The sequence below is a fragment of the Mirounga leonina genome, unplaced genomic scaffold, assembly GCF_011800145.1.
Source record: "Mirounga leonina isolate KUSES-001 unplaced genomic scaffold, KU_Mleo_1.0 Mir_101414, whole genome shotgun sequence".
Taxonomy (NCBI): Eukaryota; Metazoa; Chordata; class Mammalia; order Carnivora; family Phocidae; genus Mirounga; species Mirounga leonina.
The window spans coordinates 2,389,151-2,407,042 of record NW_023270121.1 but is presented as its reverse complement, the minus strand read 5'-3'; the positions used below and the strand labels follow the sequence as shown (position 1 = coordinate 2,407,042).

At 40.3% G+C, this 17,892-nt stretch overlaps 1 protein-coding gene across 1 annotated transcript; it reads right to left on the bottom strand.

Annotated features, from left to right (window-relative positions):
- Nucleotides 1-458: 458 nt before the first annotated feature.
- Nucleotides 459-17,853, bottom strand: LOC118024093 (tRNA wybutosine-synthesizing protein 2 homolog). The gene is made up of 6 exons (XM_035025690.1): nucleotides 17,460-17,853; nucleotides 15,559-15,746; nucleotides 15,322-15,468; nucleotides 3,169-3,290; nucleotides 1,854-1,951; nucleotides 459-505 (listed from the first exon to the last, which is right to left on the bottom strand). Exons 1-5 carry the CDS (start codon nucleotides 17,546-17,548, stop codon nucleotides 1,940-1,942), a joined length of 558 nt encoding a protein of 185 aa, XP_034881581.1. The 5' UTR covers nucleotides 17,549-17,853; the 3' UTR covers nucleotides 459-505; nucleotides 1,854-1,939.
- Nucleotides 17,854-17,892: the final 39 nt, after the last annotated feature.

Below are 17,892 nucleotides of genomic sequence, written 5' to 3'. Positions count from 1 at the left end.
TTTCACGAGTTTTCACTTCTACTTAACATTTCTCACATCATTTTCCTTTTATTTTAATGCAAGCAATACACATCTTTAAACAGTTTTAAATTCCCAAAGTCCCATACTTTTATTTCTACCACTTTATTATCTTCCTGTATTGGTTCCAGACCTTGACTTCCTACCTCATCCCCTCCCCACACGCAATTTCATGCAAATAACTTCCTACATTGTTATCACTCAAATTCTGAGTAAAATCATCAATATAAGAGCAGTACTTTGTATAGTGAGATGATGAAGGCAAGAGATAGAGTTGGTCTTATTTTGTTTTTGGAGAAAAGGATATTTTCTGACTTTATTGTAGAAAGTCACTCCGAGTTGTCAAAAGATATACCTCCCCGGCACTCACCTGTTATTCTCAAAGTATATTTGGCACCAATCTGCTACTCCATCTATCTCTGGATTTTTTTTCTCAGAGCAGCTATGAGGATTCCAATCACAGCCATGGAAGGTAGCACAGCATGAACTGGGAATGGCAATGTAAAAGAGTCAATCTCTACAGAAAGATTAGACACTGCTTGATATTATGGACCCCAAGTAGCCAACCATAAAAAAGGTTCCATGTTCTAAGAATCAGAAATAGCAATTTCCTTGAGGGAATACCCAGCTTTGGACTGAGTCGGGAGTTAATTTCCTATAATCACAGCCAAGGGACTAAAGAAAGCACAGTGAAACCGACTACCTCAGATTTAAGAAGTCCCCTTACTCAAATTTGTAGATGACTATAGTCCAGAGCTATTAGAGTGTTTATCTTCCTCCTGTTTATCAATAAGCAGATATTTAGTCCTATCTTGACTGGGGTATTTACATACACGTTCTTTAGGAAGATGACAGCATTAATACAAATATTTAGAAGATATGTAGGAACATAATCAAATGTTCAACACTTTGAGTATTTATACCATACACATATCAAGGGCCAGTACATTCTAGGGGATAAACCGCAGTGTTCAAAAGGCAGTAGATAGGGAGGTATTAGCACTCCTCGTATTACTCCAGGTGGAGTTTGAAGTTATTTGAATCATAGTCTAGTGAAGAAAATGATGAGAAAAGAACATATCATGCATGAAAATCATGGGAGAAGGTTCACAGGTATAAAAAATATGGCAATCTTATAGGGGGTGCTGACACTCAGGAGGAAGATTTTAGACATCACCCATAGTGAAATAGGAAGACTCTTTAGGATAAGAATCACATGAACAAAAGGAAGATAATTTCTTCTTAAAGGATTCACTTTAAAGAGCTCCCCTAACAGTTAAGGAGGCACTAAATTTGCTAGGAAGATAATAAAACATTTTAATTCTATTAACAAAAAGAGATTTGGGGGGGTGCCTGGGTGGCTCAGTAGGTTAAGCATCTGCCTTCAGCTCAGGTCACAGTCCCGGCATCCTGGGATCAAGCCCCATGTCAGGCTCTCTGCTCAGCGAGGAGTGTGCTTCTCCCTCTCCCTCTGCCCCTCCCCCCGCTCATGTGCGCACACACTCTCTCTCTCTCAAATAAATAAATAAAATCTATAAAAAAAGAGATTTGGTGTTCAGTTCACTTTTCATATTTGAACAACATGATTTTTTTATTTTTGCTTCTTGCAAATTATTTTATTTTTTTTGATGTAGTGAGCCACGATTCATTGTTTTCGTATAACACCCAGTGCTCCATGCAGTACATGCCCTCCTTAATACCCAGCACCGATTTTTTATGGTCTTGAAGAAAAAGATTGATAAAGACTCAAGAGTAGACTGAACCTGAATATGGGTCTGGGGAAGAGATAGCTACTTAAAGCCAAAGGTCCCTAGAACTGTCATCTGCATACAGACCCCCACATGCTTCTCCAGTACGAGGCAGTGACGCCACTTGCAGCATCTTGGTGATGATCTCAAAGGAAAACACGCACCAGGTCACATCAAAAAGATTCCTAGGGAAAGAAATACAAGGGAAGCTGAGTAACAGAGGCATCAAACAAAAATGGTGAGGGTTCATAGCTGTTCGTGACATTATAGTAGCTAGTTCAGATGAGTACAGAAATGAGACTAGTAATGATAGCTAACATATGAATACTTACTCGTGCCAGGCACAGCAGAGCATGTGCTCTCTATTAGTTAATCATCATCCCAACAACCTCATGAAGTAATTATACCCATATTACAGATGAGGAAATTGAGGTTCACAGACACACAACTAAAATAATGTCAGAGTTGGCATTTAAACCTAAGGTTTCTAAATCTTAGTTTATGCTGTTAAATTACCTCCAATCGTGAACTATCATTCAGCAGAAAATTGGATTATGACCCTTCCGGCTTTCTCTTCTTCTTTGGTCTTGTTAACCACCTCCTACACATACATACCCTTCCAAATGAGTTTTTACTGGCTACTACAATCTATTAGACCTTTCATATTCTGGAAGACATCTTGATTTACTAAAAGGAACCACAGCTCTTTGGATGACTGATTCTCCAACGGCTAAGGCAGGGAATATACAAAATAGGCATCCTGTAGTGTAAGAAAGTAAGGAAAGTGCACAAAAAACACAACAGTGGGGGCATGCCAAAGGGACATGGGCACCAACATGGAGCTTCCAGGGGACAAAGCTGAAACAGTCTTTTTTTTTTTTTTTTAAGTCTGTCAGTCTTTTTTTTTAAGGTTTTATTTATTTTATTTGACAGAGAGAGACATAGATAGTAACAGAGACAGAGAGAGAGAGCATGAGTGGGGAGGAGAGGGAGAAGCAGGCTCCCTGATGCGGGGCTCAATCCCAGGACCCTGGGATCACGACCTGAGCCGAAGGCAGACGCTTAACCGACTGAGCCACCCAGGCACCCCAAAGCTGAAACAATCTGAGAAACAAATAATTCTTCCTACAGAATTCCTACAGAAGAATGCTAAATAATTTATGTAGCTTCTCACCCTCCAGGAAGTAGAACTTAATTTTTCCCAACCCTTCTTAACTGTGGTATATAAAGTGGAAAAAGTAAGTTTACAGAGCAGAAACCTGGCAAACATTACCTTGGCCAGCTGATCAAGGCCTTGACATGACATGATAAAAATGGTCTTCCTCCCAAACACCCATAACCCAGTCTAATCATGAGAAAAGCCATCAGACAAATTCCAACTGAGGCACAGTCTACAAAATACCTGAGTGGTACTCCTCAATACTGTCAAGGTCATCAAAACAAAGAAATTCTGTGAAACTGCCACAGTCAACAGGAGCCAAAGGAGACATGACAACAATGTAATATGGTATCCTAGACTGGGTCCTAGAATAGAAAAAAAAATATAAGTTAAAAGTAAGAAAATCTGAATAAAGTATAGACTTCAGTTAAGAATAATATATCAGTATTGGTTCATTAATTGTAACAAATAGAGCATACTAATCTAACATGTTGATAAAAGGGACAACTGTGTAGGGCAGAGGGTGGGTGGATATGGGAGCTCTCTGTACTATCTTTGCACTTTTCTGGTAAATCTAAAATTATTCTAAAATAGAAAGTTTATTTTAAAAAAAAATCACAAAACTTGGAGAAAGAAATACAGTCAAATCCCAGCCTTTATCCTTATTAACTGTGTAACCTTGTACAAGTCACTATCTGAGCTTTGATATCCCTGTTTATAAAATAGATACTCTGTTTTAGGGGACATCTGCAAGTTAGCAGACTAGGAAACTCTGTTTAGGCCTTCTATCCCCAACCCACACTGACATTTAAAAAAAAAAAAAAAAAAAAAACTAGAGGAGACAGGGAAGATGACAGAGTAGGAGGATCCTGGGCTCACCTCCTCCAAGACACACCAAGGCAATGACTTCATGTAGTGCAATGCACTCTGAAAATTACCTAAACACTGGAAGAACAGATCCTCCCAAAGCCAATGACATTACCAAAAAAAAAAAAAAAAAAAAAGGCCATATTGAGAAGAGTAGAAGGGGCAGAGACATAGCCAGGAATCAAATGCCTGCCATGGTGACCCACAAGCAGAAGGTATATCACAGGCATGGAGGTCCTCTCCTTTGAGGAGTGAGGGGATCAAGACCCAGACTGGGCACCCCCCAGCCCTGGGGAACTACACCAAAAGGAAGAGCCTCCATTATGTCTGTCTTTGAAAATCAGCAGGACTTAAAACTGGAAGATTTGGAAATCAGCAGGGCTTGACTCCAGGAGAGCCATGGGGCTTTAGGAAACAGACTTTGCTCTGCGCCCTCTACACTCAGTCTGAGACTCAGCACGGAAACAGCAGTTTGAAAAACACCTGTGTTATACATGAAGGAGATTTACTAATTTTAGGTATGTGCTGGAGACACAGGGATCTCCTGGAACTTTCCCCAAGGACGGGAGTGCTGGTGGGCAGCACCATTTTTCCTGCCCTCCTTCAGTCTAGCTGGCCCAGCACTGGTGGACACCAGTTCTGATGCTCTCCATCTACCTTGCTAGCACTGCTTGCCCTGCCTCAGTCTTCGCCCACCAGCCCGCCCCGGCAGGAGCCCCTCCAAAGCAACTACTGTGTCACCACGCCTGGCAGGTAGCCCAGCCTGGGACAGGCACCCCTACAAAGTGACTTCTGCCCTGGGAGGAGGGTAGGATTCCTGCCCCATCCAGCAGCATACCCACAGCCACTCTGGCCAGCCCACTCAGCCAGCTGTACCAAGAGACGGTTGCACCCAAGAGCCACCAGCATCTATAGCCCAGCCTCTCAGCCAGCTACAATGGGAACTAATTCCACCTACCAGCACCACCAGCATGCTCGCAGCAGTCACACCAGTCATTGCTGACAACAGGGATGAGGGCCAGCCACGCCCCCGAGTGTACCAGACACAACAGGAGGACATATGAACCCACAGAGGGGACACTCTCACAGTGGCTGGTTCTGTTGACCAGGGAGCCTGCACTACTGGGCATCACAAAATGCCTTCTTCATAAGGCCACTACTTTCAGAACCAGAAAACATAGCTGACCTACCTAATTCAAAGAAACAAACACAGAGACTCAGACAAAATGAGGAGACAGAAGAGTATGTTCTAAACGAAAGAATAACACAAAAATTCAGAAAAAGAACTAAATGAAATGGAGATCAGCAATCTATTTGATAAGGACTTCAGAGTAATGGTCATAAAGATATTCACCAGACTTGAGAGAAGAGTGGATGAACTAAGTGAAAACAGCAACAAAGAGACAGAAAATATGAAAAAGAACCAATTGGAGCTGAAGGATAAAATAACTGAAGTGAAAAATACGCTAGAGAGGGGCGCCTGGGTGGCTCAGTCGTTAAGCATCTGCCTTCAGCTCAGGTCATGATCCTAGGGTCCTGGGATCGAGCCCCTCATCAGGCTCCCTGCTCAGCAGGGGGCCTGCTTCTCCCTCTCCCACTCCCCCTGCTTGTGTTCCTGCTCTCGCTCTCTCTCTGTCAAATAAATAAATAAAATCTTTAAAAAAAGAAAAGAAAAAATATGCTACAGAGAATCAAGAGCAGGTTAAAAAATATAGAAAAACAATCAAGCAATCTGGAAGACAGGGTAGTGGAAAGCACCCAAGCTAAAGAGCAAAAAGGAAAAAGATTTTTTAAAAATGAGGATAGGTTAAGGGACCTCTGAGACAGTATGAAGCATACTAACATTCACATTAGAGAGGGCCCAGAAGGAGAAGACCCAGAGAGAAGGGGGCAGAAAACTTATCTGAAAAAGTAATAGCTAAAATTTCCCTAACCTGGGGAAGGAAAAAGACATCCAGGTCCAGCAAGCTCAGAGAGCCCCAAACAAGATGAACCCAAGGAGGTCCACAGCAAGACACATAATTAAAATGTCAAAAAGTTAAAAATAAAAGGAGACTCCTTAGGGGCACCTGGGTGGCTCAGTCAGTTGGGTATCCACCTCTTGATTTCAGTCAGCTCAGGTCATGATCTCAGGGTTGTGAGACTGAGCCCCATGTCGGCTCTGTGCTCAGCGTAGAGTCTGCTCGGGATTCTCCCTCACCTTCTCTCTTTCCCTTTCCTCTCTCTCTCTCAAATAAATAAATAAAGAGAATCTTTTAAAAACAAGAGAAAAGCAAATAGTTATGTACAAAGAAAATCCCATAACACTATAAGCTGATTTATTAGTGGAAAATCTGTAGGCTAGAAAGGAGTGGCATGTTATATTCAAAGCACTGAAAGGAAAATACCTGCCACCAAGAATACTCAACCCACAAGGTTATCATTCAGAACTGAAGGAGAGAGAGTTTCCCAGAAACAAAAGATAAAAGTACATCACCACTAAAACTGCCTTATAAGAAGTGTCAAAGGGAATTTTTGAGGTGGAAGAGAGAAAGCCATAACTAGAAGAAAATTATAAAAGGAAAAAAATTCACTGGTAAAAGCAAACCAAGTAAAGGTAGTAAATCAAACACTTATAAAGCTCATATGAAGGTTAAAAGACAAAAGCAGTAAAAACAATTGTATCTATAAAAGTTAGCTAAGGGATGCACAAAATAAAAAAATGTAAAATATGACATCAAATACATACAATGTGGAGTGGGGGAAGTAAAAATGTAGTGTCTTTAGAATGTGTTTGAACTTGAGTGGCCATCAACTTAAGACAGATTGCTATATACACAGGATGTTACATATAAACCTCATGATAACCATAAACAAAAAACCTATAATAGATAACAGAAAAAGTAAAGAGAAAGGAATCCAAGCATAACACTAGAGAAAGTCATCAAATCACAATGAACAGAACAAGAGAAGATGAAAGGAAAAGAGAAGAACTATAAACATAACCAGAAAACAATTAACAAAAATGGTAATAAGTACACACCTGTCAATAATTACTTTGAATGTTAATGGTCTAAATGCTCCAATCAAAAGACACAGGGTGAATTAATGGATAAAAAAACCCAAAACCCATCTATCTATATGCTGCCTACAAGAGACTCACTTCAAACCTAGATACATACAAACTGAAAGTGAAGGAATAGAAAAAGATATTCCAGGAGCGCCTGGGTGGCTCAGTTGGTTGGGCGACTGCCTTCGGCTCAGGTCATGATCTCAGGGTCCTGGGATTGAGCCCCACATCGGGCTCCCTGCTCTGCGGGAAGCCTGCTTCTCCCTCTCCCATTCTCCCTGCTTGTCTTTCCTCTCTCACTGTGTCTCTCTCTGTCAAATAAATAAATAAAATCTTTTAAAAAAAAAAGATATTCCACATAAAGCAAGAAAAAAAAAAGGCTAGGGTAGCAATACCGATATAAGACAAAACAGACTTCAAAGACCATAACAAGAGACAAAAAAGAGCATTACATGATAAAGGGATCAATTCAACAACAGGATATAACAATTATAAATATATATGTACCTAACAGAGGGGCACCTAAACATATAAAGCAAGTATTAACAGACCTAAAGGGAAGCATTAACAGTAATTCAGTAAGAGTAGAGAACAGCCCACATACATCAATGAATCACCCAGAGAGAAAATCAATAAGGAAACCATGGCTTTGAACAACACACTAGACCAGCTGGACTTAACAGATATATACATTCCATCCAAAAATAGCAAAATACACATTCAAGTGCACATGGAACATTCCCCAGCATAAATCACATGTTAGGCAACAAAACAAGTCTCAATAAATTGATGAAGACTGAAATCATATTTATCAAGTATCTTTTCAGACCACAATGGTATGAAACTAGAAAACAATTACCAAAAAAAAAAAGGGAAAAACACAAACATGTGGAGGCTAAACATGCTACTAAACAACCAATGGGTCAACTACAAAATCAAAGAGGAAATCAAACATACATGGAGACAAATGAAAATGGAAACACAACGGTTCAAAATCTTTGGTACACAGCCCAAGCAGTTTTAAGAGGGAAGTTTACAGTAATACAGGACTACCTCAATATGAAAAATCTCCAACAGTCTAACCTTACACCTAACAGAACCAAAAAAAGCCCAAAGTTAGTAGAAAGAAGGAAAAAATAAAGATCAGAGAAAAATAGAGTCGATCCTTCAACAACATAGGTTTGAACTGAGCAGGGCCACCTACATACAGATTGTGTTTATTCTTTTTCAAGATTATTTATTTATTTATTTGACAGAGAGAGAGAACAAACTGGGGGAGTGGCAGACAGCGAGAGGAGGAAGCAGGCTCTTCACCGAGCAGAAGCTCAATGTGGGGCTCGCTCCCAGGACCTGAGATCATGACCTGAGCTGAAGGCAGACGCTTAACTGACTGAGCCACCCAGGAGCCCCCAGATTTTGTTTTATAAAGTACAGTACTGTAAATGTATTTTCTCTTCCTTATAATTTTCTTAATAACATTTTCTCTTCTTTAGCTTACCTAAATGTAAGAATAGAACACATAAATACAAAATATGTGTCAATCAATTGTTTGTATTCTCAGTAAGGCTTCCAGTCAGCAGTAGGCTATCTGTAGTTAAGTTATGCAGGAGTCAAAAGTTGTATGCAGAGTTTCGACTTGGCAAGGGTTGGTGCCCCTAGCCCCCACACCGTTCAAGGATCAACTGTAAATGAAATAGAGCCCAAAAAACAATCGAAAATATAATGAAACTAAGTGCTGGTTTTTTGAAAAGATAAACAAAATTGATAAACCTTTAGCCGCTCATCAAAAAAAAAAAAAAAAAGAAAACTCAAAATCAGAAATGAAAGAGAAGTTACAACCAACACCAGAGAAATACAAATGCTAAGAGACTACTACAAAAAATTATATGCCAAAAACTGGACAACCCACAAGAAACAGATAAGTTCCTAGAAACATACTCTTCCAAAACTGAATCAGGAAGAAACAGAAAATGTGAACAAACCAATTACTAATAACAATATTGCATCAGTAATCAAAAAAATCCCAGCAAACAAAAGTCCAGGACCAGAGGCTTCACAGGTGAATTCTACCATTTACAGGAGAGTTTAATAACTATCCTTTTCAGGGGCACCTGAGTGGCTCAGTCAGCTAAGCATCTGCCTTTGGCTTGGGTCATGATCCTGGGGTCCTGGGATCAAGCCCCGTGTTGGGCTCCCTGCTCAGCAGGGAGTCTGCTTGTCCCTCTCCCGCTGCCCCTCCTCCTGCTTGTGCTCTCCCCCTCTCTCTCGCAAATAAATAAAAATCTTTTAAAAAAATAACTATCCTTTTCAAACTATTCCAAAAAATAGAAGAGGAAGGAGTATTTTCAAATTCATTCTACAAGGTCAGCACTGCCCTAATACCAAAACCAGACAAAGGCACTACAAAAAAATTTACAGATTAGTAATCTCTGATGGACAAAGATGCAAAAATCCTTAACAAATTATTAGCAAACAAAATTCAACAATACATAAAAGGTTCATTCACCATGATCAAATGGGATTTATTCTAGGGATGTAAGGATGGTTCAGTACCTGCAAACCAATCAACGTGATACTCCATATTAACAAAATAAAGGATAAAAATCATATGATCATCTCAGTAGATGCAAAAAAAGCATTTGACAAAACTCAATATCCATTCAGAATAAAAACTCTTAGGGCGCCTGGGTGGCTCAGTCGGTTAAGCGACTGTCTTCGGCTCAGGTCATGATCCCAGGGTCCTGGGATCGAGTCCCACATCGGGCTCCCTGCTCCGCGGGGAGCCTGCTTCTCCCTCTCCCACTCCCCCTGCTTGTGTTCCCTCTCTCGCTGTCTCTCTCTGTCAAATAAATAAATAAAATCTTAAAAAAAAAAAAAACTCTTATAAAAGAGGGTCTGGAGGGAACACATCTCGATAAAGACATTATGTGACAATCCCACAGATAGCATCATAATCAATCATATAAAGCTAAAAGCTTTTCCACTAAGATCAGAAACAGGAAAAGGATGTCCACTCTCATCATTTTTACTCAACATAGTACTGAAGTCCTAGACAGAGCAATCAGACAAAAGAAAAGGATAAAAGGCATCCAAATTGGTAAGGAAGAAGTAAAACTATCACTATTTGCAGATTGCATGGTACTTTACATAAAAAACCCTAAAGATTCCACCAAAAAAAACTATTCAATGTAATAATTGAATTCAATAAATTTGCAGCATACAAAAATATACAGAAATCTGTTGTTTCTATACACTAATAATAAAGTAGCAGAAGGAAAAATTAAGAAAACAATCCAATTTATAACTGTACCAATAAAAATAAAATACCTATGAATAAACTTAACCAAGGAAGTGGACGACCTGTACTCTGAAAACTATAAAACACCGATGAAAGAAATTGAAGACTACACAAAGAAACGGAAAGACATTCCATGCTCATGGTTTGGGAGAAACAATATTGTTAAAATGTCCAAACTACCCAAAGCAATCTACAGATTTAATGCAATCCTTATCAAAATACCAACATTTTTCACATAACTATAACAAATGATACTAAAATTTGCATGGGAACATAAAAGACCCCAAATAGCCAAAAAAGATCTTAAAAAAGAACAAAGCTGGAGGTATAACAATCGCAGATTTTAAGATATACTAGAAAGCTGTAATAATCAAAACAGTATCATACTGGCACAAAAACAGACACATAGATCAATGGAACAGGATAGAAAACCCAGAAATAAACACATGCTTATATGGTCAAATTAACCTAGGACAAAGGAGGCAAGAATATACCATGGGGAAAAGACAATCTCTTCAACAAATGGTGCTGGGAAAACTAGACAGCTACATGCAAAGGAATGAAACTGGACCACTTTCTAATGCCACACACACACACACACACACACACACACCCCTCAAAATGGATTAAAAACCTAAATGTGAGACCTGAACCCATAAAACTCCTAGAGGAAAATATAGGCAATGATTTCTCTGACATCAGTTTTAGCAACATTTTTCTAGATATGCCTCCTCCAGCAAGGGAATCAAAAGCAAAATTAAACTATTGGGACTACACCAAAATAAAAAACTTTCGTACAGTGAAGGAAACCATCAACAAAACAAAAAGGCAACCTACTGCATGGGAGAAGATATTTGCAAATGACGTATCTAATAAGCAGTTAATATCCAAAATATATAAAGAACTTACACAATTAAACACCACAAAAACAAAGAATCCAATTAAAAATGGGCAGAAGACACAACAGACATTTTTCCAAAGAAGGCATCCAGATGACCAACAGATACATGAAAAGATGCTCAACATCCCTTATCATCAGAGAAATGCATATCAAAATCACAATGAGATATCACCTCATACCTGTCAGAATGGCTAAAATCAAAAACACAAAAAATAACAAGTTTTAGCGAGAACGTGGAGAAAAAAGGAAACCTCATGCATTACTGGTGGTAATGGAAACTAGTGAAACCACTCTGGAAAACAGTATGAAGGTCCCTCAAAAAATTAAAAATAGAATTACCATATGATCCAGTAATTCCACTACTGGGTATTTAGCCAAAGAAAAGAAAAACACTAATTTGAAAAGATATATGCACACCCTACACCCTATGTTTACTACAGCATTATTTACAATAGCCAAGATATGGATGAAACCCAAATGTCCATCCATAGTTGAGTGAAGAAGATGTGGTATGTGTGTGTACACACATACAACGCAATATTACTTAGCCATAAAAAAGAATGAGATTTTGCCATTTGCAACAACATGGATGGACCCAGAGAATATAAAGCTAAGTGAAAAAAAGTCCGTCAGAGAAAGACAAATACCATATGATTCCACTCATATGTGGAATTTAAGATAAAAAATAGAGGAACAAAAAAAAGGCAATCAAAAAAACAGATTCTTAAATACAGAAAAACTGGTGGTTACCAAGGGAAGACTGGTGGGGGGAGGAGTGAAATAAAGGAGATAAGAGTACACTTATCTTGATGACCAGAGTAACACACAGAATTGTTGAATCCTTATACTGTAATCCTGAAACTCACATATAACACTGCATATTAATTTTACTTAAACATGGACATTTCTAAAGAAGAGTAAACTTAACAAAGGAGGTGCCTTTAATGCCAGAAACTACAAAAGGTAGCTGAAAGAAATTAAGGAATACACAAATAGAAAGATGGCATCCCATGTTCATGCGTTGGAAGATTCAATATTGTTATGATGTTAATACCACTGAAAGCAATCTACAAATTCAAAGCAATCCCTATTAAAATCCTAATGACGTTTTTGCAGAAATAGAAAAATCCATCCTAAAATTCATATGGAATCTCAAGGGATTCTGAATAGTCACCATAATCTTGAAAAAGAACAAAGTTGGAGGTCTCACATTTCCTTATTTCAAAACTTACTAAAAGCTACAATAATCAAAACAGTATGGTACTGGTATGAAGACAGACATGCAGATCAATGAAATAGCCCAGAAATAAACCCTCACAGTTATGTTCAAATGATTTTTTTTTTAAAGATTTTATTTATTTATTTGAGAGAGAGAGAGAGAGAGCACAAGAGGAGGGAGGGTCAGAGGGAGAAGCAGACTCCTTGCTAAGCAGGGAGCCCAATGTGGGACTCGATCCCAGGACTCCAGGATCATGATCTGAGCTGAAGGCAGTCGCTTAGCCAACTGAGCCACCCAGGCGCCCTCAAATGATTTTCAATAAGGGTGCCAAGACCATTCACTGGGGGGGAAAAAGCAGTCTTTCCAACAAATGGTGCTGGGACAACTGGATATCCACATGCAAAAGGATAAAGTTGGACCCTTGCCTAAACCATATACAAAAGTTATCTCAGGGTGCCTGGGTGGCTCAGTCAGTTAAGCAACTGCCTTTGGCTCAGGTCATGATCCCAGGACCCGGGGATCGAGCCCCATGTCGGGCTCCCTGCTCAGCAGGGAGTCGGCTTCTCCCTCTGCCCCTCCCCCTGCTTGTGCACTCACGCCCTCTCTCTCTCAAATAAATAAAATCTTTTCAAAAAAGTTATCTCAAATTATCAAAGACCTAAATGTAAGAACTAAACCTATGAAACTCTTATTAGAAAACATAGGAGAAAAGTTTCATGACACTGGATTTGACAAAGATTTCTTGGCTGTAACACCAAATGTACAGGGAACAAATAAAAAATAGGTAAGTTGGAATCCATCAAAATTAAAATCTTTTGTGCATCAAAGGACACTGTCAACAGAGAAAAGGCTACCCATAGAATGGGAAAAAGTATTTGCAAATTATATATCTGATGAGGGATTAGTATCCAGGATAAAAAAAAAGACTCCTACTACAACAAAAACAATCCCATTAAAAAATTGAAAAGGACTTAAATAGACATTTCTCCAGAAAAGATATACAAGAGGCCAACAGCACATGGAAACATGTTCAACCTCACTCATCACTAGGTATGAGATAACAGAAAATACATATATGGGTCTCTGCACCTGGTTCCCCATTTAGAACTCCTAAAACCCTTATAACTTCTAAGTGATAAGAGCATAAGGAGTGTCTCTTAGTCTAATATTTGGTCTTTAACCTTGTACCTGATACAGGGCTCCTAAATACCTTGTTATTTCCTAAGTGATAACAGCATTAGGAGTATCTTTTGCCCTAATGAGGCAACTCTGGGTGGGCTCCTAGATGTGGGCTGGTCACCGAATAACTAAGCCATAATTAGATGTTGGAATTTTCAGCCCCACCCTTCATCCTCCAGAGAGGGAAGTGAGGCTGGAAATGGAGTTAATGACTGATCTTGCCTAAGTGATGAAGCCTCCATAAAAATCCCAAAAGTAGGTAGGAGATTCACAGAGCTTCCAGGTAGGTTAACACATCCAGGTACCAGTCAGGTGACACATCCCAACTCCAAAAGGACAGAAGCTCTTGCACTCAGGACCTTCCCAGAGCTCACCTTACATATCTCTTCATTTGGCTATTCAGCTGTATCTTTTATCATATCCTTTAATAAACTGGTAAATGTTAGTAACTGTTTTCCTGAGGTCTGTGAGCTGCTGTAGCAAATTAACTGAACCCAAGGTTATAGCCAATCAGTGAGAAGCACAGGTGACAACCTAAACTTACAATTGGCATCTGAAGTGGGGTAGGGGGAGTCTTGTAGGATTGAACCCTTAACCTGTGGGATCTGACACTATCTCCAGGTGTCAGAATTGAGTTAAATTATAGGACACCCAGCTGGTGTTGCAGAGAATTGTTTGTTGTGGGAAAAAAATCTCCACATATTTGGTGCCCAGAAATGTCAAAAGTAAAGTGTTCTGTGTAAAAGTAAAGGAGGCACACAGGAGAGGAGAACAGTAGGTTTCCCAATATAGTAGTGAAATGCCAATCAAAACCACGATGGAGGGGCACCTCGGTGGCTCAGTTGGGCATCTGCCTTCAGCTCAGGTCATGATATCAGGGTCCTGGGATCAAACCCAACATTGGGCTCCCTGTTCAGCAGGGAGTCTGCTTCTCCCTCTCCCTCTGTCCCTCCCCACTGCTGGTGCTCTCTTGCTCTCTCAAATAAATAAATAAAATATTTAAACAAACACAATGGAATACCACTTCACACCCATTAGGGTGGCTATTATTCCAAAAATAAAAAAGGAAATAACAAATGTTGGTAAGGATGAAATGGGAACCCTGTGCACTGCTGATGGGAATGTAAAATGATGCAGCCACTGTAGAAAACGGTATGGTGATTCCTCGAAAAATCATACATAGAATTACCACATGATCGAGCAATTACACTTCCAGATATGTATGCAAAAGAATTCAAAGCAGGAACTCAAACAGGTATCTGTACTCCCATGTTCATAGCAACATTATTCACAACAGCCAAAAGGTGGAAGCAACCCAAGTGTCCGTTAATGGACGAGTGGCTAACCAAATTTTCATGTGTACATACAATGGAATATTATTCAGCCTTAGAAAGGAAGGAAATTCTAACACACACTACAACATAGATGAACCTTGAAGGCACTATGCTAAGCAAAATAAACCAGTCACAAAAGTAAAAATAGAGTGTTAAGATTCCACTTATATGAGGTACCTAAAATAGTCAAATTCATAGACACAGAGAGTAACATGGTGGTTGCCAGGAGCTGGCGGGAGGGAATATGGGGGATTAATGTTTAATGGATACGGAGTTCCCGTTTGGGAAAATAAAGAAGTTCTGAAGATGGATAATGATGATGGTTGCACAATGTGAATATACTTAGAGCCACTGAACTGTACGCTTAAAAATGGTTAAAATGGTATATTTTGCTATGTATACTTTGCTATAATAAAAATATAGAGAGCACACTAAAACAATCTCCCAAGTGTTGTGAGACTGAAGACCTATGTAGAAAAGCTTTGTAATCTACACAGCCCTTCACAAATACTAGCTCTTTTTAATCATTATCACCCTGTTTACCCCAACCTGATACCATTATCCACATGTTCTGTCCAGCCATGTTCACCCAGCAGCACACTGTTGGAGTGTAAGTGTGGTACAGTGATAGCCACCTTCGTTTTGCTAAACCCTGGATTTCACGTGTCCCTGCAACAGTCTCCCAGAGTTCTGGTCCTGAAACAGAACAAGCCCCCCAAAAGACATAAGTTTTAGACAAGCCTGATTGGAGTCTCGAGAAAAAACTCAGAGACTTCCTCCTCTTACCCAGTTTTCCCCAATGCTTGGTTTGAAAGCAGTCCTCATTCAGCAGCAAGAGGTCACCATGCCATTGCCAAGAACAAGGAAAATCTTCCTCCAATTCAGCTGACCAACTAACTCCCTGGCCTGCTACCATGCAATGTATCTCATAAGACAGCCCTTGAGCAGGTGAACAATCGGGAACCTTCCGGATTCTAGGAAACAAATATAGGAAATGTATTCGTTGAGCATGAATTGAGAATAGAAGTACTTAGATAAGAAATAAAAAATGAGGGGCACCTGGGTGGCTCAGTTGGCTGTCTGCCTTTGTCTCAGGTCATGATCCCAGAGTCCTGGGATCGAGCCCCACGTTGGTCTCCCTGATCAGAGGGGAGTCTGCTTGTCCCTCTTCCTCTGCCCCTGCTCTCTCTCACTCACTCTCTCTCAAATAAATAAAATCTTTAAAAAAAAAAAAGAAATAAAAAATGAAAATGCTAAAATCAAAAAACCAGAATGACCAGCTTTGATGGACTGCACAATTCTCGATATTGTAGCCTCAGAGCTGAACCCTCAAATACTCACAGAAAGTATAAATATTGCTGCAGAACAGGTATGATAATGCAGTAGTGCAAAACTTAGGAATGTTTCTTTCTGGAAAGCAAGCCAATTGGAACCTACATCCAGATACTGACCAGGATCTGTGTCAGCATTCAGGTGCTCTCTGAGAGCCCCAAGTTTCCTTAGCTATTACAGGTGCTGCTCATTGAGAATTTCTCCAAACATGGATAATGCTACAGTGCCATCTGGAATCTTCTTCATGCAGTGATGTATATCCAGGGGTTGCTGCCTTTGCAGATAGTCCCTGGAGACCAATGAGGGCTTTTATTCCATGGCTCTTTGAGGAACTTAAAATGTAGATCAAACATGAAGTAGTACTTACCCCAGCCTTGGAAGTTTGACCTTCTATGGCCAAGTCTCTGTGCCCTCACAATCTTGAATGTCTTTGCTTGCTTCATTTATACCTTATCCAAGATTCTTAGTATCATCAACCAGACTAAATAACAACTGTTTTCCACAGAACTTTCTGCCAGTGCCCCACAAATCTTGACTGTGGTTTCCCAAATTCTTTGATTCTCCACAACGCACCCTTTCTCTTCTGTACAATTCCCCCAAATAACACTTATTCTAAATATAGTTCCACTTGTGTAGAAATGCATCTTTCCTAGTTTTCCCCCCACCTCTGCATACTGCACCTATGTTGTTAACTGAGGTTCAGTCATAACACCTACAACAACAGCATCAGACGCCCTATCTTCTGTCTTCATTTTGTTATAACCTATAGGCTAAAGATACGTATCACTCCAAGATTGCTACAGTGAAGGAAAACGACTCTGAGGGACAAGAGGCACTGAGGCAGGAGTCACTAGCACGGGGCCTATAAATGAAACCCAAATATACAAAAGCTTACGAAACATCCCCTGCACACACCTCCTCTTTTATAACCAGTAGAGTAAGGTTTGAAGAGAACCAACAATCCATTCTCTACAAACGCCCATTCAGGTTTCGCATGGCACTGGTTATAGGTGCCTCGACCTATTCTTGGGTGGTTCATTGTTATAAGCCACCAGCCTAGGGTCACCAAGTCAGATGCTCTAAGTTCTTTTCCAAAAATGGTAATAAAACATGTTGAGTCACTCATATTCCCTCAGTTATACTGGGAGGCAACAGCTACAGCAGTTAAACATTCAGTCTCCGAGCCAAAGCAATCTGAGTTCAAATCATGCTTTAGCCGCTTGTTGAGTACCAGCAGTCAATGATCTTTTCTGAGAATCCCGTAGCGACGCCCTCCGCCAGCTCGCTCCCTCACCACCAAACGCATGGAGCCCAGGGGCTACACAAGAGCAGACAGGGGTCTGTTCTCCCTTTACCTCCCCATCTCCTCGGCTATGGTGACGCCTTGAATTTGAGCGCTCCGCAGTCTCTCATTCCCTAGACTGCCACGACTCTCTCTCCTCATGTTGCTTGGTACACTCCAGCTTTCACAAACAGGCACGCTGCTGGGGCGGGACCAAGCACTTTCCCCCCCCAACAGGGCGGAACTAAAATGAAAGGGCCAAGGTTGTTAGCGAATGACTTCCCTATTACCATGGTAAAGCGGCTGCCGCCATCTTTATTGTGATCGATGATTCCTCGTGTTGGTCTAAGAAAAAATGAATAATAAGGGATTCTACAGACTAAAATCCTGCAAGTTAGTCTGGCGCCGCCCTACTCTAGGTCGGAACGGAGTTCTCTTCCGGCCGCAGCCCAGCCCGGAGTGGTTAGCTCTTCGGGACAGAGCGTGCGCCGGCTGCTGACGTAATG

What these genes read in the sequence shown, in the direction of transcription:
- LOC118024093 (XM_035025690.1), bottom strand. Translation starts at nt 17,548, where the DNA reads ATGAGGAGAGAGAGTCGTGGCAGTCTAGGGAATGAGAGACTGCGGAGC. An exon ending in ATAGCCGAGGAGATGGGGAG is followed by an intron (nt 15,747 to 17,459) that starts GTAAAGGGAGAA and finishes TTTGTTTCCTAG; the next exon opens with AATCCGGAAGGTTCCCGATT. An exon ending in CAAGCATTGGGGAAAACTGG is followed by an intron (nt 15,469 to 15,558) that starts GTAAGAGGAGGA and finishes GTTCTGTTTCAG; the next exon opens with GACCAGAACTCTGGGAGACT.